The sequence below is a fragment of the Bolinopsis microptera genome, chromosome 13 (genome assembly GCF_026151205.1).
Source record: "Bolinopsis microptera isolate Bmic1 chromosome 13, MBARI_Bmic_1.0, whole genome shotgun sequence".
Taxonomy (NCBI): domain Eukaryota; kingdom Metazoa; phylum Ctenophora; class Tentaculata; order Lobata; family Bolinopsidae; genus Bolinopsis; species Bolinopsis microptera.
The window spans coordinates 6251701-6276865 of record NC_087084.1 but is presented as its reverse complement, the minus strand read 5'-3'; the positions used below and the strand labels follow the sequence as shown (position 1 = coordinate 6276865).

At 37.5% G+C, this 25165-nt stretch overlaps 3 protein-coding genes across 4 annotated transcripts in view; 2 read left to right on the top strand and 1 right to left on the bottom strand.

The window, feature by feature from the left end:
• Positions 1–25165, bottom strand: part of LOC134825562 (phospholipid-transporting ATPase IF-like) — an 81161-nt gene that overhangs the window by 22485 nt on the left and 33511 nt on the right. For both annotated transcript variants that reach the window (XM_063837790.1, XM_063837791.1), the window contains exons 7-11: positions 20831–20934; positions 20136–20195; positions 14319–14383; positions 2292–2373; positions 1900–2038 (exon numbers count right to left, since the gene is read on the bottom strand). In XM_063837790.1, the coding sequence (XP_063693860.1) occupies positions 1900–2038; positions 2292–2373; positions 14319–14383; positions 20136–20195; positions 20831–20934 (450 nt within the window). The remainder of the gene's footprint in view (positions 1–1899; positions 2039–2291; positions 2374–14318; positions 14384–20135; positions 20196–20830; positions 20935–25165) is intronic.
• Positions 8381–13698, top strand: LOC134825564 (uncharacterized). Its single transcript, XM_063837792.1, has 11 exons — positions 8381–8550; positions 8746–8896; positions 9183–9317; positions 9546–9647; positions 9766–9994; positions 11148–11248; positions 11412–11477; positions 11679–11788; positions 12242–12394; positions 12580–12684; positions 12801–13698. The coding sequence occupies exons 1-11, from the start codon at positions 8395–8397 to the stop codon at positions 13029–13031; spliced, it is 1539 nt and encodes a 512-aa protein (XP_063693862.1). The 5' UTR covers positions 8381–8394; the 3' UTR covers positions 13032–13698.
• LOC134825375 (myb-like protein X) lies at positions 16213–18613 on the top strand. The gene is made up of 3 exons (XM_063837553.1): positions 16213–16845; positions 17104–17875; positions 18501–18613. The coding sequence occupies exons 1-3, from the start codon at positions 16306–16308 to the stop codon at positions 18611–18613; spliced, it is 1425 nt and encodes a 474-aa protein (XP_063693623.1). The 5' UTR covers positions 16213–16305.

Sequence of the window (25165 nt, the reverse complement as noted above, 5' to 3'; positions counted from 1 at the left end):
GTTTTTACCCCATCTTTGTTGATAATTATAGCAAAATTGGCTATTTCATCAATATCAATATCTAATCGTCTCTCCATAACATTATGACCATCATTGAAGGTATACGTAAGTTTATTAACATAATCTCCGACATTAAGTGAGACGAGTCTAACTCTACAATCTCCGAGATAAAGTGAGACGATATAGCCCTCTGTCTTAAACACTTGTGTCACATGTTCCAAGTACTCTTTAGCTGGTATCCTAGATGTGTCGATCAGATTACATAGTTGCCGAACTGTCTTAAGATCCGGTTTATTTAGTGTGACCCACGACATCAACACCTCCATAACATAGAAATCGGTCTCAAACACCTTGCAAACTTGTTTTATTTTCTCTTCACTGTAATTTTTCCACGAAGTCAACAAATCACTGTGATCTGATTTGAATTTGAGTTCCTTGGTTTTCATTTCCCGCAGTATGAACTTCTTTAGATTTTGGTATATCTTTAGTTGTTTATTCGGCATTTTATGTCGAATATATACTTCGATCATAGAGAAGAAATACGAAATATAACATTTGTTACAGTGCCAAAAAGCCTCCGTGTACAAATCATAATTTTCGACCTGTACAAATGATGTTAAAATTTCGTCAATGTTTGATCGATCTATCAATGAACTAAAAACGCGTAAAAATGTTTTCGCCAGAATCCCATTCTTCATCATTTCCAAGATAACTTTAGCTCCTTCGGTAAGATTGATATCAGCCACAAGTTCATCTATCGTGGGCGTCGACAGAGACTTCACGAAGTCTTCAAGCGGCCAGAAATATTCAATGTTAGCTTCCAAGTTACAAGATCCAGCAAACCTGTGAGCACGATAGCAAACCATTGCCCAATTCCTCAAATTCCTTCCATCAGTTAACACTGATGCTATGTATTCAAGTCCATGCTCGATCAGATCAGTCAAACGAAACTGGATCCCAAACTTAATAATTTCCTCACAGTTATCCTCGGTGAGTACTACACTTCCTCCATGTAGAATCATCACACACTCCTCAGCAAATTCATAATCATTCAAGAAAACCTCATCATTTTGAACAATTTTCATCATGACCTCACTGTGTTGAGATATAACAGCACCGCTTACTTCTAACATCTCTGTCTTTGTCACAACTTTTACTGAGTGTCGTATAGTTCTGTTAGTGTTTGCCTTTGTTATAAACTTGGTGAAGTCTGTGTCGAAATTATTTATCCGGGCTGTCATATTTTTTACTCTGAGCTACGGAGGTATGATGGTGTACAAACAACGTTTTTTAAACAAGCTTACTATCTTTGAGAAGTGTGTTCGATAAGGAAAACAAAATTATGGTACTTGTCATATAGGTAAGAAATACTCAACACAATCTTTCGAGAACATAAAAACCGTACGCATCAAAACCGTACGCATCAAATTAGTACAATCGTCTGGCATGGTGAACTGCGTGCAACAAATCCACTGTCAAAGCTGATTTTTACGTCAATATTGTATTCATACAATGATACTCGAGTTACGCGTTAAAAATGCATCTTTTTGATGCATCTGAACGAAAATTGAACGAAAATTGAACGAAAATTGAACGAAAATTGAACGAAAATTGAAACATGTGACTACTAGTTAAATTTGCGACCTTGTGGTCACATGGTTTGGATAGTTGATAGAGTGACAGGGTAACTAGGCCATCAGCAGGTGTCCATAAAATTTATTAATTCAAATTAAGTTTAAGAATACAACTTGGGAATGACTTCAGAGATTATTTTAATTTTGATTGTTCTATGTATGATGATCAATTCTTCTGCTCCAAAACCTTCAAAAAGACGTGATTCTAACAAAGTAGAATTCATCTCACGCAAAGAAATAAATCCTTGTGTTTGAACAGACTTACACTGTGACTGAAAGTAACACGTGTCCTGTAAAGAGCCCTCTTATCACACTCAACCTCCCAGAAGAACTCCACTATTGTTAGTACTGTTGCCAGGGCAACTACCATGAAGCAGAAGAACAGAATGTACATGTTCATTTTCCTGGAATGGAGGGTACAGGTGATTAATTAATCGATTAATTAAATAATTGGTTAATCAGTTAATAAACTGTACTAATTTCATATCTTACTCTAGTGATAAATTTGTCACCGTCAAAACACAGTCACGAATCGTGACTCATGATCATTTCACTTGCAGCGGAATATATATGATCTCTGTTATCAGACTAGAGATACTTTCAAATGCAAGTCGCAGTATGCAGATATTATTTCGTAACTAGAGATACAACACTTACCATTCGATAGAGGGTAACTTGTACTGGGCTTGCGCCTGGTTGAGCGCCATCTTAGTGTCTTTGCCAGTATACACAGGAACACCTGCCAAAAACAGACTCGTTAGTAAACTCGTAAACATACAGACAAATAAACATACAAACAAATATACTGACAGTCAAACATACAGACAGACAAGCAATAGTATCGACCCTGAAATATATTTATAATTTTTCCGCAGAACGAATTTTTTACTTGGATTGAACCTGAAAGCTGCGACATACGTGTAAGTTATCAACAATCTGTGGTAATTTTTAGAACCTCGAATACCTTCCACGCCTCGGTTCATTGTTCATTGTTGACGTGTCAGTAGAATTAGTGTTTCTGAGATAAACCTATTTTTCATCAGCCACCTTTCTATATTCCGCAGAAAGTAAATATTGGAAGTCGGGAATTAATAAGGGTAGAGATAGGTAAAAGACGGTAGGTGTACGCTGATTAAAATACCATTTATGGGTCACAAGCAATCATAAGCTATCGCCTATCACAAGCAATCAGTTGCTGATCAGTTGATCTTCACACTTCAATACCATGCTAAGTGCTAACTAGTTATTATAATGGCGGATTATCTATCACTTATATTCGATTACGATATCAAAAGCATCCATCTGCATCAGGTATCAGAAAGTAATGTCTGAATCGAGTATTGCTTATTAAACCTAATTACGTAAATACCTAATTACCAGACCCACTCTACTTCCGTAAGAATGCTTCATGGTAGGTTAAATTTAATGGTATTTGAGATAGACACTCGATCTTATGACGTTGTGTCTGCAATAACTGGGTGTTAGCTGTCACCACTCATCACTGCTGATTTGGTTAGGAAGTTGAGTGAGACTGGAAACGTGACTTCACCAGTCCTAATTTACTTCCGGTCATGTTTCCAATTTTCCAGGAGAGCTACTTTTCAACAAGCAATCGTAGAGATGGAACAAGTATAAAGGGTCAGCGCAGTCAAGCCACATCATTCATCCAGTCTTGATCATGTTGTGTGCTTACCCCCTCCGGTAATACACATACATTTGAAATACAGTAAATCCCCGATTTACCGCAAACACCGATTTATTAGTTATAATTTCTTTTCCCCAAAGTCCGCGGTAAATCGGGCTGCTACTGTAGTAAGGTAAGTTATAGAACTCCTGACCAAACTCGTGCCGAGGGCACGAGTTTTGTCAGGAGTTCTATAAATTGCTTATGGAACGGCACAAGACAAAAATTTGAAATTTGGTGCATTTTAACCGTGTAAAATTGGCAAAAACTGTATCTACTTCCGACACAAAGTGTCCATTGTCCAATGAGTATCCTGTCATGCTGCTACCATCGTGTTACTCTCGTGGTTGCCACACGACAGCTTGCGTTCTAAAAGGAGCAAGATATTATGTTACAAAGAATAAAAAAGTTTGGCATGTTTTGATATTTTAATAGTTCACCGTAAAATGAACTTCCGCTCTCGCAGGAAAAGACAGCCAGTTCCTACATTTTTATCATTGTCTTTAATTTTATTTGGCAGCTTTCCAATAAACATATTGTTGCTGTTAAATCTCACACTTATTGCGACGTGTCCTATCTGGTTGGGCAAAGTAATCAGAGTGTTTGTATCTATTGAAACCGTTTCCGTTCATTTTGATTGTACTTGTTCTACTTCAAAGTCTTTATCTAATCTAGATTTCTTTGCTTCTTGATCTTCACTTTGTTCTTTAGGGGACACACACCTTTCCACCTTATCCACCTTTCTCTTAGTATTCACGCGCGATGTTTTTGGTGTCTCGATGATATTCGTAGAATGAGCAGTCATGCTTGAACTTGGACCTGGGAGCACTTCAGACGCTTTACTTGTTGTGGCTACCTCGTCAGTCACGCCTGATGTTTTAAGTGTCTCATTGGTTGTCTTACGACAAACACTTGGAACCGACAGAGTCTCGGAAACTTTAGTAAAAGTAGCCACACTGTCTCTACGATAAGTTGCTAATGTTGCTACGCTCCTGTGTCTGGTCCTCTTAATTATGTCAGTTTCCGTTACACCTGCAGTTTCCGTTACACCTGCAGTGGTAGTTCTTATTTTCTGTGAGATTCGTTATTGCCTGACTTTACTCACCTCCTTCTTCTAGACGATCCAATGCTGCACATTATGCACAATATTCACACACTATTTTTAGCGCATGATGCCATGATATTTCCGGTTCTAAATCTGATTCTAATTAAGGTCCCAACTCCCAAGAGAACTTTTCGACTAACACAATGAACTTTATAGTAAACAGGACATGAAAATTTCATGGAGCTATTGTTTACTTTCTAGCGGCTTCCACTGTACAAGTTATTAATACCACATAGTTTCAGGACTACAGTTCTTTTGTTTATTTAAGGTTCTATGCACCTCAGTGCCAAGTTGTTGTTCGAGTGTTTACTATTTAATACATTACCACTGAGTAAATATCGGTATATTGCCCATAAAGCCAGGTTTTAATTATCTCGTTAGATAATAATAATAGATGTTTAAAATAATTATGTAATATACACTTTGTGATTCCTATTATCCCGTTTTTTGTAGATTCATACAGTCTCTACGCCTTTATCCTCTGGTCCCTAGGGTCAGTTGGCTCCGAGGAAGAAGAAAATTACCGACTGCCAAGGTTTGATGCCTAGGCAGTCTAGACCTCTTATTGAGACCCGATATCAATTTGTAACGGAGTTTTACATTAACAGGAAACGATAAACGAACAGAGTCGATATATTTTAATGTTGCCATGGGGTGGCAAGTCCCCATACATCGGTGGTCCGGTAGTTTCATTGCGTCTTAATATAATAGATGTTTAAAATAGTGCCATTACACTTAGTGCCATAGTTCAGCCCACAGCCAGAAACCATAGCAGATTGGCAGATAATCTTCAAGGAAATTTTCGATGGAAATTTTTGGTGCCCAAGAGGAAATTTTAAAAGTTTAAGATCTCATTTTGAAAAATTTTGATACAAATTTTTTTGTTGGTGAAGAGGAAATTTTCAAAAAATAATTCAAAATTGTTGACAAATGAAAGAAGAAAAAACTAACAGTTTTTTGGATCGTTTTTGAAACTGTGTTTGAAAATGATCTCTATTGCTAAATTGCTTCTAGGCCTTGAACTGTGTGAGAATTTTTGCAAACATATCTTCAATTCCTGTCTGTGTGAAAGTTTCAGTTGCATGCACTCTAAATTTTTCAGGATATGGTTGCCTCTACTCTTCAAGGCACATATAATAATTTGTGATAACTACACCAGATGGTGCAAGCTGGCCATGTTTTACTTGTGGGTTGTAGAAGAAATCCATTTTGTAACACACTATTTTGAAGGGCTTCAGATATTTTGTTATTGTAGATTTTAATGTGGCCAAGCAAGAACGCAAAACATTTTCTGGGGCCTAGCGAAGCGAGCGGGCCACAGAAAACATAAAATTTGTATCTGCGAGGAAATATTTTACTTTTAGGATGTATGTGGGCAGTGATAGTTGAGGTTTTTCTTGAATAGTGTTTTTTTTGACTTTGGGCTATTTGTTTGTTTAAAAGGACATAGAAATATTTTGTTTGTCTAAGTCATGAACAAATGCGGTTTTTGCGGTTTTGGTCATGGCAAAAATTATTGCCAGAGCTTTGTTTGCCCGCCTCAATGCTGGCTTTGTGGCAGCCAACCTGTTACTACTACTACCAGTCAGTAGTCCTAACCAGGTTACATTGGAAATATGAGAGCTAACAAAGCCCTTCAAATATCCGTTAGAGATACTATCAGAACTAGTTAGGGCCTTGTTACGGCTGAGAACCAGGTAGTCCCCAGTTTCCCGGGCCCTAATTTGCTAATCACACACGGTGTATATGACAACTGTAAGCAATATGACACTACCTGATTGTTTACATAAGCGGTGGTATCCTGACTGAGCGTGAGTAGTGACACCACGTGACATGACGTCGTACCACGTGACATGACGTCATACCACGTGGGGAGGAATACTGGCGCATGATTAGTAATGAGCGTGGTACAGTGAATAATCCTGCGTGGTTGCGATAGCTGCCCGGTATTACCTTCAGTTGTACCGGGATGCTGACCTATTGTCTACTTTGCTGTTTTTATCTTCACGGAAATATTCTGGTCAGTATTGGATTTGTTTGTACAAAGGACCTACATTAAGCAGTGTCATTTGAAGGTCATGGACCACGGTTGAAGCTTTACTGGAGAGCCTGCCAGTGCCACTCTGATCTAGTTTAAATAGGTTAAAATATATCTGACTATGTACAAAAAGAAACTACATTATCTTTATAAATTATATCAAGTTTGGGTAACTAGATTATTTATCCGGCTATCTGTATATCCTGGAATTTATAGAAAATATCACCAAGTAGCACTAATTCAAGATGACGCCTCAACTCTTAGTACAAATTCAAAAGCAGGTCACTTTTGGCTCACGAGTTTAATAGTTTAATTAAAGAAAGGTTGCTTTTCTGTAGTCTTTAACCAAACGTTTAGTTTGCACTTTGCAGACGCGTACAATTTTGTGTAGATTCAGTTTGTTTGAAAAAATGTGGATCTGCAGTTAGAATTGCTTTTGTGCATGCAACAAGGTTACCAGGTTAAGGTTACAAGGTTACCAGGTTAAGGTTATTAAGATTTCCAATCCATGTACGCTGTTTTATGACAATGAACTAATGAACTAATGAACAGAGATAATGACTATAAGACCGTTCCAAAAGCTACAACCCGTTAGTTTCGACTTTTATTGATTGATATTTGATCTTGGTTTTTTACCTCCCAACTTTGTTTATAATACTTTTACCATTCCAACTTACATCTGTCAGCACAATATCCCTTTATATACACGCTCCACAATTTGAGGTTAAAACCAATGTTCATTTCTTCAGCATCATAATAGACACTTAACATTTATTTCTGTAATATATCAGAAGACCAGTGAAACGATGTGTTCATAAGTTGTAAACCCCTAAATATAGAAACGATTAATTACCTCAATTACATTAATCAATCATCAATAATCAATGATACAACAATTTCTCTTACTTATCTTGCATTTCTCTTACTTATCTTGCATACGTGCAGAACGTCCCAACTTTACTTCCTAATGTAGACTGTAATATTACTAAGTGAGATTTATATTCTATTAGACTTTTACTTACGTTTTGTTATATACTTTATCATATTTTATTGATCTGAGGTGTAGACTCTACGGCGGGTTAGGGTTAGGGTTAGGATTAGGGTTAGGGTTAGGGTTAGGGTTAGGGTTAGGGTTAGGGTTAGGGTTAGGGTTGGAGTCTTACGCCATAGATTCTCACGCCGTAGAGTCCGGACCCCGGCAAGTCCTTCGCCTCTTAGCGGGTGTCTTACCAACACTCAACCTGTCGATATGAAAGTCAGTAATGACCTGCTGCTCTTTAATAGCTTGCACATACTCTTTAACGTCACTAATAACTAATTGGTGATATGATCTGACCCCTGATAATCGAGGGCCCCCCTTTGTCGGCCTCCCCAATTTGTTGTTAATTTTATAACTGAGGCAGTATATACAAGTCAATTCACTAGTGCATGCTAACGTAGAGTAGACTGTGGAGTGTGGAATGCAGGTCAGCTGTAACATCGCTGCCTATACTAAATGATTAGTCGATAACAGACTCGAAATTAAATATTATTTCCTTCCAATTAGCTAATAAGCTAGGTGTCTGGGTCTATTAGGTTGCACGAAAAAGTGGGAACTATCATGAAGCAACCATTATCAGTCGTTGAAGTTTTAACGCCACGAATTTATTGTGATTTACTACGAGCAAACATATCTGAGCCTCAACTAAAAGTCTATATCAGTTGAGATTGTTTTATAGAACCCTTTTCTTTGTTCTTACATCGTTTATCGAATTGTGGAATGATCTTTTTCATTACGTTCTCTAACCCACTGTAAGACATAGAATCAGCAGCAAGCTGCAGCTTTCACCTACTTCCACTTCCCACTCCACCATTAGCTGACCTGCGTCACTAGATACAATATAAACTGCAATAACGACATCAAATGTCCCCCAAGGTAGTCAAGACAGCTAGGATGAGTTTAACGTTTGAGGAAGGTGGGAGCATCATCTTCAAGAACCGGGATGAGCTGGTGGAGTTCATTAAGAGCTCAGCGGAAACTGCTAGCACTGCTTACTCTATGGACGTGTTCTGGCTTATCATCTGTGCTGGACTAGTGTTCCTCATGCAGGTGAGGAAGGAGAGGGTATCCGTATTTTTAAGCATCTGAGGCCTGAGCAATAATCTGATTCTGATCAATAATCTGATTATTTTTAATTGGCAAACCAATTTGTAATTCAATTTCTTGAGTTTCAGTAAAAAAGTACCATATTTAAAATGGTACTGTATTTACGCCTCCAATCTTCAAACAAAACTTGCCCCCCAGGCTGGATTCGCTCTGGTGGAAGTGGGAAGTGTCAGAATAAAGAACACAAAGAACATTCTAATAAAGAATATGCTAGACGCTTGTATTGGAGCTCTTTCTTTCTGGCTTATCGGTTATGCTTTCGCTTTTGGAGAAAACAACTCCTTTATAGGTGAGATAACGTATTTTGTGTTAAATGATTTGGCGAGAAAGCATATTACTTGTTCGGTCGTTAAGGGATGTTATTTTTCAAATTGAAAATACGATGACCTCCAGTTTTCGAACTGTAAATGATTTAGAGGTTCAAATTAGGTCAAATAATTTTAATAAATGTTGATTCTGAGAGGTGAAACACACTTTTCTTGAAATGTGACAGCCATCAACCAATCACGTTCCAGCCTTGACCAATGAAATCCCAGAATCACTGTCACGTGTAACAAAAACAATAATTTCCCCAGGTGCGGATGGGTTCGCACTGAAGACTCTGGATATACCGCAAGAAGAAACTCCGGACAGGTTGTATCAGGGAAATAATTACGCTTTCTTTTTCTTCCAGTGGGCATTTGCTGCCACAGCTGCCACTATAGTTTCAGGTTAGCTAATCAATTAATTAATTAATTGATAAATAACTCCAGCCCTTATCAACAGTGTTACAATTTTTGAACAGTCTTATGATATTGTAAAGAAAAGATAGATATTGAAAATTTGGGGTGGAACATCCTTAATACAATTAAATATAGTATGCAGTCAAAACTTGTTTTTAAGGCATTTCCTTAAATCTCACGAATGAACCTTGAAAATATAAATTTCGCATTTTTCAGGCGCAGTAGCTGAAAGATGTCAGGTCATTGCCTACTTTATCTACTCTTTCATGCTCACAATATTCGTGTATCCTGTGGTCGTTCATTGGGGTTGGTCCGGAAGTGAGTCTAACATTTTATTAATATCATTATTTTGTTAATAATTTACTTGCAATTTGTGATTATAACCTAAAAATTTATGAGAAATTCTAGTTCTGTTTTTAAGTTCATTTCATTACAGATGGATGGGCCTCCGCCTTCATTAAACCGGAAGATAGGCTATTCGGGGTTGGAGTTATAGACTTTGCTGGCAGTACTGTTGTCCACATGGTGGGAGGACTGACGGCCCTTATTGGGGCCATATTCCTGGGGCCCCGTACCGGGAAATATAGAGGGGGCGAGGTGCAGGTTATGGTGTTTCAGAGTTCTACTTTCCAGACTCTCGGGACTCTGATCTTGTGGTTCGGATGGTGAGTTTATTGGGCTGGAGGGGTTCATTATCTTCATTAACTACAACTGCATAATATCAGATTTAATAGGGATTAAATATCAATAGCCTTTGAAACTTCAACCTCTTCTTTTCTAGAACCTAGTATCAACAAGAATTTCGCCGCGGTAACACCACGCACGATCAAATTTCCCTACTGCCTACAATGTAATTGTTCTACTTTATTGTTATCCCAGAGTGGTGTTTTGCGCACGTGATAATCGTTTATATTATATTAGGCGTGCAGAACTTGAAAAATTCTGCCCGCATCTGAGGTGTCGCCGTCGATCTGTATGTGGTTTGGTTGTAGATCATTTCATATTTTGCGCAATTCTGTTACGTGTTAACGATGCGTATCATCAATCATGTCACGTCATATTATTGCATCGTATGCCAACTTTAATGACTGTTATAAAATAGTCTGTATCATCTTAGTTATTATCTAACATAAACTAATACATTTTGATGCTTACTCGAATACTCGACACATCTACAGCACCATCGATTATCGAGCCTTTGATTTGATATAGGATTCTTTAAAAGCATACCACAATCTTGATCTTAGTTGCTTCTTGAATGTAAATGTAAAATAACATATTTTCTCAACTATATGTTTTCGCTTTTTACCATTAATTGTGTCAATCAACTGTTAAATAATCAGCCACGAGTTTATCAGCTGATATCATAATTTAATTTGTTTTGACTGAATATTATCACTCGGTAATATATTAAGCTTGTTTCACCAAAATAACAACTTATGTTGATGATTGATCCGCTCAGATGACTAATATGCTATATTAATGAATTAGAGTGAATTGTAACCCGATGGAAACCTGTGTAACAGTCGTCAAGCACCAAAATTTTGTTGCTATGGCTGTAATTAATTAACACATAACTGGCGTCGCGCGCGCAAAATAGACTCCTTTTATACACATAATTATAGGGGAGTGGTCTATATTGCGAAGGAGCAGACTTTTGTCATCACCGTAGGACCGTCGGGCCACCTCATATATCCAAACCCGATTACTTATTCCCTACGATCTTTTTGCCTTCGGCAAGAGCAGGGAAAAAAATTGCAGTCAGGTTATTGCGCTTCATCTCCGAGATCATTTTATCTAACACCATCCCCTCCCCAGGTACGGGTTCAACTGTGGCAGTACAATAACCATAGCTGGTGCTGCATCAGATGTAGCTGGTAAAGTTGCTGTTACAACTACAATTTCAGCCGCCAGCGCAGGTTAACATTCTTTATCTACTCGAATTAGACGTGAATATATTTTACATTTTTCATTGTATTAGTATTTACTCGGAGTTCGGACGTTAAAGCCGCCTTGAGTCAGTAAGCCAGCTTCACTGAAATTTGTTTATTTATTTTTTATTTGAATCTTTTTGCATTTCAGGTGTCACATCCACCATAATGGGTGTTATTTTCGAGGGACACATCAACATTGGCAGAACAAACAACGGTAAGTCTCTTGTCAGCATTAATTTCCATAATATTTATATCACATCCAAGAGCATATTCTTCATGAATTAAGTAACATCAACAGTACGCTGTGTAGTCCTTGCAACAGACTTGATCATTAATTTGACTAATCATTATGTTCGATTCATTTTTTACAAATTATTTCCAGGTATTTTCATTATTCATTAATCATAATCTTCAGGTATTTTGGCGGGATTGGTCAGCATTACAGCTGGATGTTCAGTGGTGGACGTAGAGTTGGCTTTTGTTGTTGGTATCATCGGTGGAATAATCTACTTCTCCTCTTCTCAGGTAGATAATATCTAGATATTCTCAGGTAGATAATATCTAGATATTCTCAGGTAGATACTATCTAGATATTCTCAGGTAGATAATATCTACTAAATAATATACAGAGATAGAAAACAAGATACATTGTGTTAAAGATAGTAATTTACTTTGTTTTAAGTCTAGACTGCCACACTATCTAGCATCCCGGCAACTTGTTGGAAATATTTAAAGCTATTCAATGACAGCTAAATATCACGCGATCGTACATATAATAGTGATCGCACTCGAAGTTCTTGTTCCTAAACATCATCAATGTTCGTGCGAAAAAATGTAAAAGAGAAAATGATTCACTATAATAATGGGTTTATGACCCTCCAAACCTTACTCCAAAATATCATTAAAATAAATAGCGTGATTCAATATTATGCAAGGCGGCGTGTTTGGCCCATGATCCTTCACCCCAAAATTCCTCAGCTATTAGTGTTCCTGCGTATAGATGACGTAGTGGACGCTTCCCCTGTCCACTTCTTCTGCGGAATGTGGGGCACCATTGCAGCTGGATTGTTTGCGGAGCCGGATAATGTGAAGATGGCCTATGGTACTGGGAGTTGTGGGCTCTTCTACAAGGTGAGTAATCTACAAGATATTGAGCTGATTGCTCCTTCACAAATACAGCTGATTTATCCTTCATAAATACAGCTGATTGCTCCTTCAAATATCTGTACATTAAGGGTTATCGGGTTATCTGTGTTACAAATTTCATTAATCTACGTCAATGTAAAGAAATTAGTTTGTTATTTTACATATTTCAGTGCAATGGAAACGGAGGAAAGCAGTTGGGAGCGAACTTGGTGTTCATCCTCGCTGTTTCTGCATGGGTCGGCCTTTTCGCTTTCATCATCTTCGGACTTCTAAGCGTAAGTGAACTTTGTCTAGCTTGATCTGGTGTTTATCTAATCGAGAAGAATAAATTTAAAGTATTAAGCTTATCAGTTGAATCATATTCTGATCACTCAACCCTCTACTATTACAGCTGATGAAGCTGCTACGAGTATCTGAAGAGACCGAGAAGATGGGTCTTGACATAAAGGAACACGGTGGAGCTGCGTACGAGATGAACGCAAGAAGATCCGTATGGGACAGCTTCAGCAAAGATGCGAAACGAACTAGGAGGTCCAGGAAGGATTCAAACAGCAGATCTGAAGGGGTGGTCCTCGAGAATGGGACAAATATTCCGGAACCAGTTCCAGAGGCTGAAGCTTAAAGCTTGACTTATCTTTATGTTACCCTAAACATGATGTCCCGGACAATAGGACTTTATTATAATTATTGTTAATAATAATAATATGACTTTATTATGGTTGCGATGGGCTTCAGCAGTTTCAGTAGAGTTTATTCGCTTAAGAACTCCGTAAATAATGGATAGGTCTGATGTTTTTGCTGGTTATTTAATGACGTTGCAGTGATTGTTTTTATATGGTTTGTTCAAGATTAACATTACAATTACTTACATATTTGATACAAAAGAAACGCCATTTTCGGACGTGAGGAGAGTTAGGACTCCTCCAACTACATTAAATCAATTCCTTCTGTAACGTCCTCAATAAATGTAATAGATTTGTAGTGTTGTAATTAGTTTGAAATCTTAGTTTAAAACATAGATTTTTTTACAGTATTACTAGTTTAACTATTATTTCGTTGACAAGATATTATTATGATGTGGGTTCAGCCTGATCGCCGATAATTGAGGAAGATTTTATAAATACGATAATATAATGGTAATTACTTTACGTAGACATATTTTTCTATTCAGATAAATGTATCTAATTGACATAAAGTACTTTTAGTCCAATCTCTGCGTTTATATATTTTGTAATTCTTATGTCAACTATTACTCTATAGGCTCATTATCAATAAAACCAACTTTAGATATATGACAATTATGATAACTACTCAGCATCTAGCAACGACTAGAAAAAGTTCACAAATCTTTGTTGAGACTCACAGGTCAAAACAAATCACCTCCCCAGTCAATATCAGTTTAAAAATCTCTTTCGATTGACGGAGAAATGTCTTGTGATAACAGTATAAATAAATAATCGAATAGAATTCCATCAGGGATTCTCGTTGCTTCTCGTTGCTTCATGCAACGAGAAGTTTTGAGACATAGCGGACAATTATGAACACAGAGAGAGCAAATATTTGACGGTGGTCCAAAATGCGGAGTCTTAATGATAATATAACATTGAAGCTGCGCGGTGTATCAGTAGTGGATGAATCGTTCTTCTTTACCTCAAATGTCTAAGAATAGTTCAACTATTCATCAACAACTCTCAACATTTAACATTTATAAAGGAGCGACGTATGTCACATGCACAAATTTTAAATCCTTAACGCAATTATATATTTTCCGTCGTCCAATCGTGAATTTGAGTTTTATCACTGTGATTTCTACCTTTGCTTCCGCGTTCGTATACAAAATATTGATATTATATTTAAACTTTACATACCGACATTGAGATAAATAAAACAACAACATTGGGTGTCTTACCGTAAACGAACTTGGTATTTTTCAGCGTCGCTCCTCGTAGAAGTAAGTTAGATGATCCCAATGACCTAAAAAAGGTTGTATATTTAAATATTATCAGCTTTAAACTTTGGTTATGATTGCAGCATATTCAGTTAATCAATGACTTAAAGAAAAGCCGTATAAATATAATTATATAAGTTTATGCTCGCTTTACTGTTTATACGATAACAAAGTCAGATTATTAAAAAGCGATCGCGATGTTTAGACTACACTAAGACGATAAATTTCCGCAGAATTAAAATAAAACAAGCAATGAAGGACCGCACATCGGCAGTTTCACGACTGTCCATTAAACAAAGGATCAAGAAGTTTATCTCGACGAGATTCTCTCGACTTTTTCGACAAAACAGTGACAAAGCAGTTTCTGATACAAGCTCAGAGGCCATGGATCTTGACGCATTAATCAGGGTTTGTATAATCAGTAGAATTTCAATGATTTAACTTTAAGCTTCTGAAATTATAGCTTTTACAACATTCCCCATGAATATATTATAACGAAAATATAGAGATTTGATTCTTTTCGGAGTCAGTTTGTTTCGTCAGTCAATGAAATATAGATACAATTTTTTCAGGATTTAAATATCGATAATGTTAAAATTGAGATGCCAGAGTTGTTTTCTCAGCCTTCACTAAAAACAGATGAGGGAGAGGAAATAGTGAGACTGACAAGTTGTTGTTCAGAAGCTAGCTTTACACCGGTTAGACCCGATTGAATATTATTTTAATAATGATTGTAAAATGAAAGCAGATAGAATGTCCCATAATATTTGTATATTATATCATGGTTGACGGTTGTATTATATGTGGTTGACTAATTTGATTATTTGACTGATTAGTGTAACATAGGGGTAGTGGAACGGGGCCGTGCCACTAAGCACACTAGAAAATAATTAATAGTGTTCTTGTTTACAGGTGTTTACAGAAGAACGATGTTTAGAGTTAGAGAGGACCGCCAAGACTTATAGTCAGACTTTCTATTGAACAGAGATACATTTGAATGTGACTCAGTTTGAAAATGTTGCTGTCACAGAAGCCCTTTGAATAACACGAATTGAACTGAAATGAAATGTTCCCTGTATTTTGTTTTCTGGTATTTCTCAAAGTATGCAGACGGTCTCAGCAGTCAGCAAGGATATTTATTCAAATCAGATTAAGATCATATAATATGAAGAATTTGGTGAATTATGTCCATTGGTGAATTTAATTCTTCATCATGTAGCCGAGAGAAATGTCTCGATTTTTATTCACATGGTAATAAATGCAATTGAATTGAACTGCAATTTCCTGTAAGTGTAATATTGCGGTTGATTCACATTGATCATTCTGCACTTCTCATTGATTCTCATTGATTTACAGTCGACAGCAGATAATTTAAGTAAATATGATATTTAACGGACCTGCTTTAATTAGTTACGCAGTGAAGTTTACCGATTTATTTCTTGAAATTTTAATTGTTGAGTACGTGTTTTTAATTTCTGTTGCGCACGGAAAGCAAACATAATCTGTCTATTATTTGTCAATTAAACTAGTTTGCCGTATTTAGATTAAATTAAACTAGTTTGCCGTATTTAAATTGGTGGAACCTAGTATAAATAGACATAATTGCTTTAATAATATATATCAAAACTATGATTAGTTGCACCGTATTGCCTCATTGCTATTATCCCCAGTTTAACTGGCGCCCAAACTTGTCTACAGCTGAAATCAATAAGTTTTGTTTCCCACGAAGCTGCAGCAAATTACTTAAGCTATAATTAAGAGTTACCCAAAACAGAAATTATCTAATAATAACTGTTAACTTTTTCCCTACCATGAACCAGTAGGACTTCATTCCACGGTTTATTGCAATTTTTCTGTGGTTTATACCCTAACTCTCACCAACCGCTTGTCTTTTACCGTTCACCCTCAGGTGCTGATACCTATCGTCGTTTTGTTTTGACAATCAAACATGTTTGATTTTTCCGAGGGATCGCCCATCAGCGAGAAGAAACCTTTGAAGATTGGGGTGAACAGATCACGATCAAGGAAGACTCAAAAGGTGATCGCAGTGGTGATACTCGTTATCTTTCTGATTGTAGCATTGGCTGTTGCTGTTACAGTGTTTTATGCAGAGGAAAAGGTTGAGTCTAGGGATGCGGTAACTGTTGAGGTAGGGAGGTGGAGTGCTGTAACACAGAGTCCTTCCATTGGGAATATGGAGGAGGATCAGAGGCATGGTGATATGGAGAATGAGGAGGAGAATGAGGGGGAGAATGGTGGGGAGAATAAGAAAGAGAATGAGGAGAAGGACAATAAGGAGGAGAATGAAGGGGAGGATGAGGAGGAAAATGAGGAGAAGAGTGATGAGGAGAATAAGGAGGAGAATCAGACGCGGAATGAGGAGGAGAATAAAGAGGAGAATAAGGGGGAAAATGAGGAGAAGAGTGATGAGGAGAATAAGGAGGAGAATCATACGCGGAATGAGGAGGAGAATAAGAAGGAGAATGTCGTTCAAGATGAGATACAGAATGAGAATGAACAGTCAGTAGGTGATGAGGAAAACGATGCTGAAAATGACGCTACGGATAAACCAAATACTGATGAAAAGTCTGGTGTTGTAGAAGAGGATAAAAAGGGAGAAGCGTCTGAAAGTAACAGTGGCGGCAATGGAAAAAAGAAGAAAGATCCGACAAAGAAAAAAAGTAAGGGAGAATGGAAGAAAAATAATGGGGAGAATAAGAAAGAGAATGAGGAGAAGGAGAATAAGGAGAAGGAGAATAAGGATAAGAATGAGGGAAAGAATGAGGAGGAGAATAGGGAGGAGGATAAGGAGAAGAATGAGAAGGAGAATGATAAGAATAAGAAAGATGAGAATGAGACACAGAATGAGAAGGAGCATGAGAATAAGACGCAGAATGAGGAGGAGAATAAGACGCAGAATGAGGAGGAGAATGAGAAGGAGAATAATAAGGATAATGAGAATGATGAGAAGATTACGAATGATGAGAATGAGAAGGATAATGAGAATGAGGAGGAGAATGAGAATGAGAAGCAGAATGAGGAGAATGAGGAGGAGAATGAGAAGGAGAATGAGGAGGACAATAAGGAGGAGAATGAGGAGGAGAATAAGGAGGAAAATGAGGAGAAGAGTGACGAGGAGAATGAGAAGGAGAATGGGGAGGAGAATAAGGAAGAGAATGAGACGCCGAATGAGGAGGATAATGAGAAGGAAAATGAGACGCAGAATAAGGAGGAGAATGAGGAGGAGAATAAGGAGGAAAATGAGACGCAGAATAAGGAGAATAAGGAGGAAAATGAGAAGAAGAGTGACGAGAAGAATGACAAGGAGAAGAAAAACGAAGCAGATGTTATTGAAGCAACTGACACATCACCAGAGGACGAGATGCAGGAGGGAGACGAGGACAAAGAGAAGATTATAGATCAAGAAAAGAGTGATGAGGAAACGGCAAGTGTGACGGAGGAACCCACAAACACGGACAGTAAAGAATGTGTAAATGTTCCCTACCAGTTCATGGAAAGTAAATGTTTAAAGAGAACATTTGATTCCTTAGAGTGCTCAAGATTATTCCTCAACGAAGTAATGACCTACGACTATAACCATCCTAACCGTAAGTCGTTTAAGAATTTGCCATTTGAACTACTGAGTTTTGATTGCTTCATAAAACCACATATTAATAGAATTTTATCCATCCTCAATTTGACAAGGATATCCACCGTAAGGGGTAGAGCGGCTGCGCCGCTTGGGTACCCGTTCCAGAAATACTGCACCACTTTTAGGGTGCAAGGGTTAGAAATCGAGGTGATTAAATCTGACATTAGGTTCATTCATACCTATATCGTTCTTAAAAAACATTTCCTTGCATTTGAGATAATATAAGACCTAACAATAGAAACGTTTTTAGAACAAGGACAAATATTAGGACATATTTTGAAATATTATATTGATTTATTAATTAGAGTCGGTGGTAGATGTCAGATTACTAAAAGCGAAAATCTAATTTAATAAGTTCCAAATAAGAAATTTGATCGACTTTAAAACTTTAAATATTTAAGACTTTGATGTCCAAAATTCAGACAAACCAGTGTTTTTCCCCCAAATAACTGTTTGCTAAAGCGTCCATTTAAACTGCACACTTTTTACAGGCTGTTTAAAGTTGCAGAAGAAATGTAACGAGACAAAAGAGGTGAAAATCTGCTGCAGAACAGTCTACTGTTTCGCCCTCAAGAGAGGAGACGATCTTATATCGTCCCCTTGACGACCTTATCTCGTCGCCATGACGACCTTATCTCGTCCCAGTGACGACCTTATCTCGTCCCAGTGACGACTTATCTCCTCCACATGAACTACTTAGGAACCAGCGAACTGGTTGATCACCAAAATATGGTGCCCGTTTTAATTAAGAGTATTAGCAATTAGTATCTTACACATCTAAATGTGACGACTACCATGCGCTTGGCTACATTTTGCGGACAAACAATTTATCAGTCAGGAAATAACTTTGCCAAATTCTCATCCAAGCGAATTGAGGTAGTCACGAAGTGAGAATTACGCAACTAATTGACTTATTAGAAGTAAGAGTGAAGGAACACCCAATTTAGTACATTCTGCAAGTGTTTGTAGCTTGTGTGTTTTGAGATGCTACGATTATGTTTCAGCCAGTATGTTGTTCGAGGAGCTAGACTTCTCTAAACCGGACCATCTCTTTATCACGAGTATTAGACTCTATAAGCCTCTCAAGACTCGGGAAGACTATAGAAGACTCTGGAAAACTCTGGAAGAAATGAAATGTGGAGTGAAGACAAAACTAATCATCTCAGTGACCCTAGCTTGGATAGTGATTGGAGGTGTTATTTTGTACCTGCTACTAAAAGCTGATATCACCAGTAAATACGAGAAGCAGGGTAACGGGACACTGGGGGAGTTAGAAACTAAATTCAATAACTCTGGAGAATCTTGAGTGTTTTGTGATCATAGTTGTCTTTCAATGGGGCTGTGGCCTGTGCAGGTTTTGTGTCGGACAGAAACTCAACTAGGTGTTATGTGGTAATATTACTCAAAAACTGAAGACAGTGATATGATCTTATCATGGACTTTTAGTCAGCAACTTTAGTCAGATGTTTGAAACTAAGATTATACAAACATTTATGGAAATTAGATAATATTTGGATAAAGAAATTATGTTGTTATTCTATAATATATGGACGATACAAAGTAGCCATGACTAATTTCGAACACAGTTTACTTTAGTTCTCAGCTAAATAGCTTAATCTTTGTTTGGGGCCTTTTAAGAAGGCCTAAAAAAGTACAAACTTTTCCATCGAAATTAGATTTTAATACAATGACTCATTTTTAAATGGTCGTTTTAAAAAATTATGTGGACAATAGAGGGGGGGGGGGGGGGGCAGTCGTTTCGCCACTGCTTCTTCCTGTTCAAAACGATGCTGTTAAAAACAACACCGTACACGCGCGCGCAAGCTATTGCTAGGTTTTGTTGTTCAAGGTTGTGTGCTACTACATGAAATATCGGTTAGGAGTTCGCGCGCGTGCAACGTACATGCTCTGTCGAAATAAGTCTAATTTGCGCACACAAATATGGCCTTATTGCCAGGGGACCAATCATTAATGTAGGAGGAAAAGCATCGCATGACATCGCACACACTCCCTGCCAAACTTGTACAGGCTTGGTACATAATAACAGTAATTACTTGCACTATCCGTACATTGCTCACGGCACATGGCATATGAATCAAAGTAATTGGTGTATTGATTAAACTCACTTCATTGCGGAGATGTTGTCGAGATTTGTGTCAGTCGCGAATATAATCCTCCCCTGGAATCTGAAATACATTTTAGTTACTAATGACGAATAATGTGGTGCTGAGTACCTTTGACAACCAAGTCTAGTACAGAACAGAAATGGCAGAAAAACGTTTCCATGAGGGAGTAGTCAGTTACATAGACTAAAGAACTAAGAAGCTTAGTAAATAATTACATAAACACGCAGCTTACACAAAATAGCTTGATATTACAGCTTGATATTGGAGATTATAAGAGTGGGTCAACAACCAGCCCTTATACAACATATTCAATGACAAGGATACATAATACATTAAATATACGTTCTGATTGATGTATGTATCAATACTAAGAGATTATAAATGAATAGAAATGATTACTGCGAGTCATTGGATTGGGTTTTTAGTAATAAACGGGGAATATTTAATCAGCAAAATCGATCATGATAATCATGATGGTTCTAGATATTGCGTAATGCGTATGTATGTGGGGATAGCCTCTTAAAAATCTAAAATCTGAAGACCAGATGGATAACAGAAAACGGTACCTAAAAGGATAAAATGATAGCAAAAAGGAGAATTTTTCTTTAAATTGCTCACCATTTTTTCAAAGTTATTATAAACAAAATGATATGTCAGATGTAAAGACTAATTATCCAATTAATTAGCGTAATTACCTGTAGAGATCAACATTAGGAGGTTCACACTCAATGCTGGCATCTAACCCGTACAGTTCTTGTACTGTTAACAAACTTTTAGTTTCGTCAGGGCACGTCAGAATCTGAAATAATGTGTTATTTAAACTTTTTCAAGAGGAGCTGGACCACGGGTTGCTCTGCCTGCCTCTGGGGTATGGCAACCCTGGTTCCTGATCCATGGTATCTATAATGTGATATAAAATGTTTATAAAGAAAACAATGTGTGATAGTAATGTGTGCATTACATTGGATGTATTGAAGTTCAATCTGATTATTACACGGAATATTCAACCAATCACATAGCCGCCTTCACTCCAGCAGAATAAAGCAATAAAACCACATTGATATCAGAGATTTTTCCTATTTTAGCACTGTAAGTTGTTTAACAGATTCTTATTTTATTGTGAGACCAGCAAGAGAGAGAGAGAGAGAGAGAGAGAGAGAGAGAGAGAGAGAGAGAGAGAGAGAGAGAGAGAGAGAGAGAGAGAGAGAGAGAGAGAGAGAGAGAGAGAGAGAGAGAGAGAGAGAGAGAGAGAGAGAGAGAGAGAGAGAGAGAGAGAGAGAGAGAGAGAGAGAGAGAGAGAGAGAGAGAGAGAGAGAGAGAGAGAGAGAGAGAGAGAGAGAGAGAGAGAGAGAGAGAGAGAGAGAGAGAGAGAGAGAGAGAGAGAGAGAGAGAGAGAGTTGTGTGAGATTGCAGAGAAGTTAATACAAATGAGCAGCTTGTACATTGCAATCATTCCAATATTAACCATGTTAAACATTCCAATATTAACGATGTTAACCATTCCAATATTAACCATTCCAAGTGGTTATGATGACCCTCTACAAGTCTCTAGTCAGAAGCTTATTGGAGTACTGTTGTCCGCTGTGGGACCCAGTCAAGACGACAGAGATTCAGCTTTTGGAGGGGGTCCAGCGTACCTTTACAAGCCGCATTGGTGGTCTATACAGCTTAAAATACTGGGAGAGGCTAGCTCATTTGAAGTTAATGTCCCTGCAACGGAGAAGGGAGAGATACATCATCTTGATGACGTGGAAAACGTACCATAACGTTGTTCCAAATAGCTGTAGCATCGAGTTTGTGGAAACATCCAGATATGGCACTAAAGCAGTTGTTCCTTCTCTATCAAAGTCGAGTTCGATGAGAAACCAGAAACTGTACGATAGCTCGTTCGCAGTAAAAGGATCCAAACTGTGGAATAAGGTGCCGAGTGAAGTGAAAGCCGAGAAAACGTTTGCCAGCTTCAAAGTCAGTTTGTCGAAGTTTCTTGCTTTGATACCGGATAACCCTCCGGTTTCCGGTTATACGTGCAGCTGGTCGAATTCCTTGGTAGACTACACGCCATCACGGTGGTCAGACATCTGATGACCCTTCCTGCTACGAGGATAAACCTTACCAAGTTACCAAGTTAGTTAATATTAACCATGTTAACCATGTCAACCATTACAATATTGCCCAATATTAACCATTCCAATATTGCCCATGTTAACCATGTCAACCATTCTAATATTGCCTAATATTAACCATTCCAATATTGCTCATGTTAACCATTCAAATATTAACCATGCAGTGTTATATCTTACTTTGTATTATATTTAAACCAATTTATATGTAGCAATACACACAAAACAGTTCTGTAGAATAGCTATTAAGATTTAATGTGTAACATGAACAATTTTCACATTGTTATACAACCTCTAGTAGGCAGCTTTAGAACTCTTACATTTAAGCCACAGTAATCTTTATAAATTCAAACAATAGATGTGGATACTGGCGGGGAGGTGATAATTGTTTGTTTACATTAATAGTGAGCACATGTTCAGGAGGCTGAGGAGGTGATAATTGTTTGTTTACATTTTAGGGCGAGCACATGTTCAGGAGGCTGATGAGGTGATAATTGCTTGTTTAAATTTTAGGGCGAGCAAGCTTGTCGTTGACAAGCTTGAAAATTATTGTGTTCGATTAACCGTTCAAAAGTTGATAAGTGTGATTAAATTTGATAAAATTCCGATATTCTTCGGCGTTTAAAAAAATTCGAATCTTATGGAAGTAAGAATTTCCAATGTGTCTTATCGAAAGTGAGTGAGAGAAACACTTGTGGCAATTTTATTTACTGATCCTCTTATTTATAAAGCTATCCTCAATACATATGCAGTTACAAAGTGTGATAACCGTTTCAACAGGGGTCGAATTTACAAAAATAACGTAAACCATTGATTTAAAGCAACCGCCGCTCCTGTCTCTTGATTGCTGATTACGATCAGGAACACATGACGTATCATTACGACGATTATTGGTCACTCGAAATCGACCCGTTAAGAATGCAATGTAGGTGTGATGGTTGTTTCTGAGTATTTGTTACCTGTTACTAATTAATCAACAGGATCATAATGTTGATTGTATCGATAAAACATGGATTTTAAGGAATAAGGAAGCATTGATGAGTTCTGAAACCAAGTTTAATCGATTTCTCGTGCAATTTTAGGTCAGGGATGGTCATCAAAATAAGTTTATAACAATGTCGATACTTTGGTAAATTTCTAGCTTTCTGCCAGAAAATAAATTTTCGGTTTCTATAATAGGGGGTAATAGGTATAGGGGGTAATTAGGTATAAACTACAGTACAGCTGTACTTACACCCACATTCACAAGCATGCAAGCTCACCTGGTCCAATGAGCGGGAAACGGAGAACAAGGCCCAGTGGCATAAAGTGAGGAATTTAAGAATCTAATTCCTAGCCATAATATTTCCACAGCTACCGACTGATATTTGTTAATTAGTTAATATTTAAATTCAAATAAAATCAGTCGCTCTCAGGGGTTCTTATTTCTTAAGAAGTTTGAATCGAGCGCATTACATATTATGTATGAGATCTAGCTAGATTCTTGTTGATTCCTAGGACAAAAAACGGGCAATAAAACGCGCGGCAAATATTCCTTGATTCCCAGGAATTCCTAGGAATCTGTAAGAATCTAATACTAGTAGTATGGTAGTCGACTACTACCTTTAAGTTGCAGTAACGCGCAAATACCTATATATAAATATTATAATATAGTACATGAAATCGTGGCCTAAGTGGTTAATGCGCCAGCTCCATATCAGTAGATTGCGAGTTCGAGGCCCGGATGAGGCAATTTTTTCCCATACTTTTTGGCAATTATGAATAACTAATGAATAACTAAAAATGCTTCTGTAATATAACTAGCAAGGTGAAATGAAATCGTAATCCGCGGAGCGGCCGAAAAATTTATTATAGCCGTTTTAAAAATGAATTAAAGCCGTTTTTTCTTTCCAGGCTGGATTCCTAGTCACTTTTTAAAGTTATGCCACTGCACTGGGGAACAAGGTCTGGTGACGTCATAGTCACGTCACCTCAGGCTCATAATCACGTGACCTCAGACCCAATCAATTGGGTTCTGGCCTGGTCAGCCCCCTGTCACCCGATCTTGAGGTGACGTGCGACACCTCGTTGACCCAATCAATGTCTGGAAGGCTGCAAATTTTCACATGCCAAATTCACAAGATTCTTAAAGAGTTGTGCGAGATGACGATACATAGAGGCCGCAGAATTATTTTTAAAAGCTGTTTGCGAAAAAATTGCCTTCAAATTAGTTAGATATTAAAACTTGTGTAACAAAACACCACAAAACGGCTTTAAAAGCTTAGTAATATTCTCAAATGTCAATTCTGAATTTTAGTCTTCAAAATTGTTTTATCCTTTAAATTTTACTCATTTTGTTTTATTAGAAATCCATGTGAACTTATTTGCTTATTTAATGAAACGATTCTATAATAAATTAGTATTATTTCACATTGAATGTTTAAAAGTTTTGAAACCTCATCTGATTAAGATTTGTTATGCAATTGATGCAACGAACTAGAGTAAGGAATTTTACGAACATTTATTTGGTATACATCTGGAATCATTTTATTATTATGTTATAAAAGATATTTGTATAAATTGACTTGTTATAGATATCTTACAGATACAAATACTAACATTAACAATTCACTAGATCGTGAAATGGCCCCAAAAGTGACAGTACCGTTAGATTTTGGAATAGAGAACCTACACTGTGAGTTTCACTGTAACGTGGTCCTAAAGTTACAAGAAGGAGAGGAAAAGAGAGCAAACTCCCTGATCCTGTCTTACCACAGTTCAGTGTTTGTTCACCTGTTCCTGGAACTGCACCAGACAGAGCTACAGATGGAGGACTTTGCGGGGGAGGCGGTGAAGAGGTTTCTGGGGGCCCTGTACAGCGGGGAGATCCTGCTGGAGAAACACTTGTTCAGAGATGTTAACAAGCTGTGT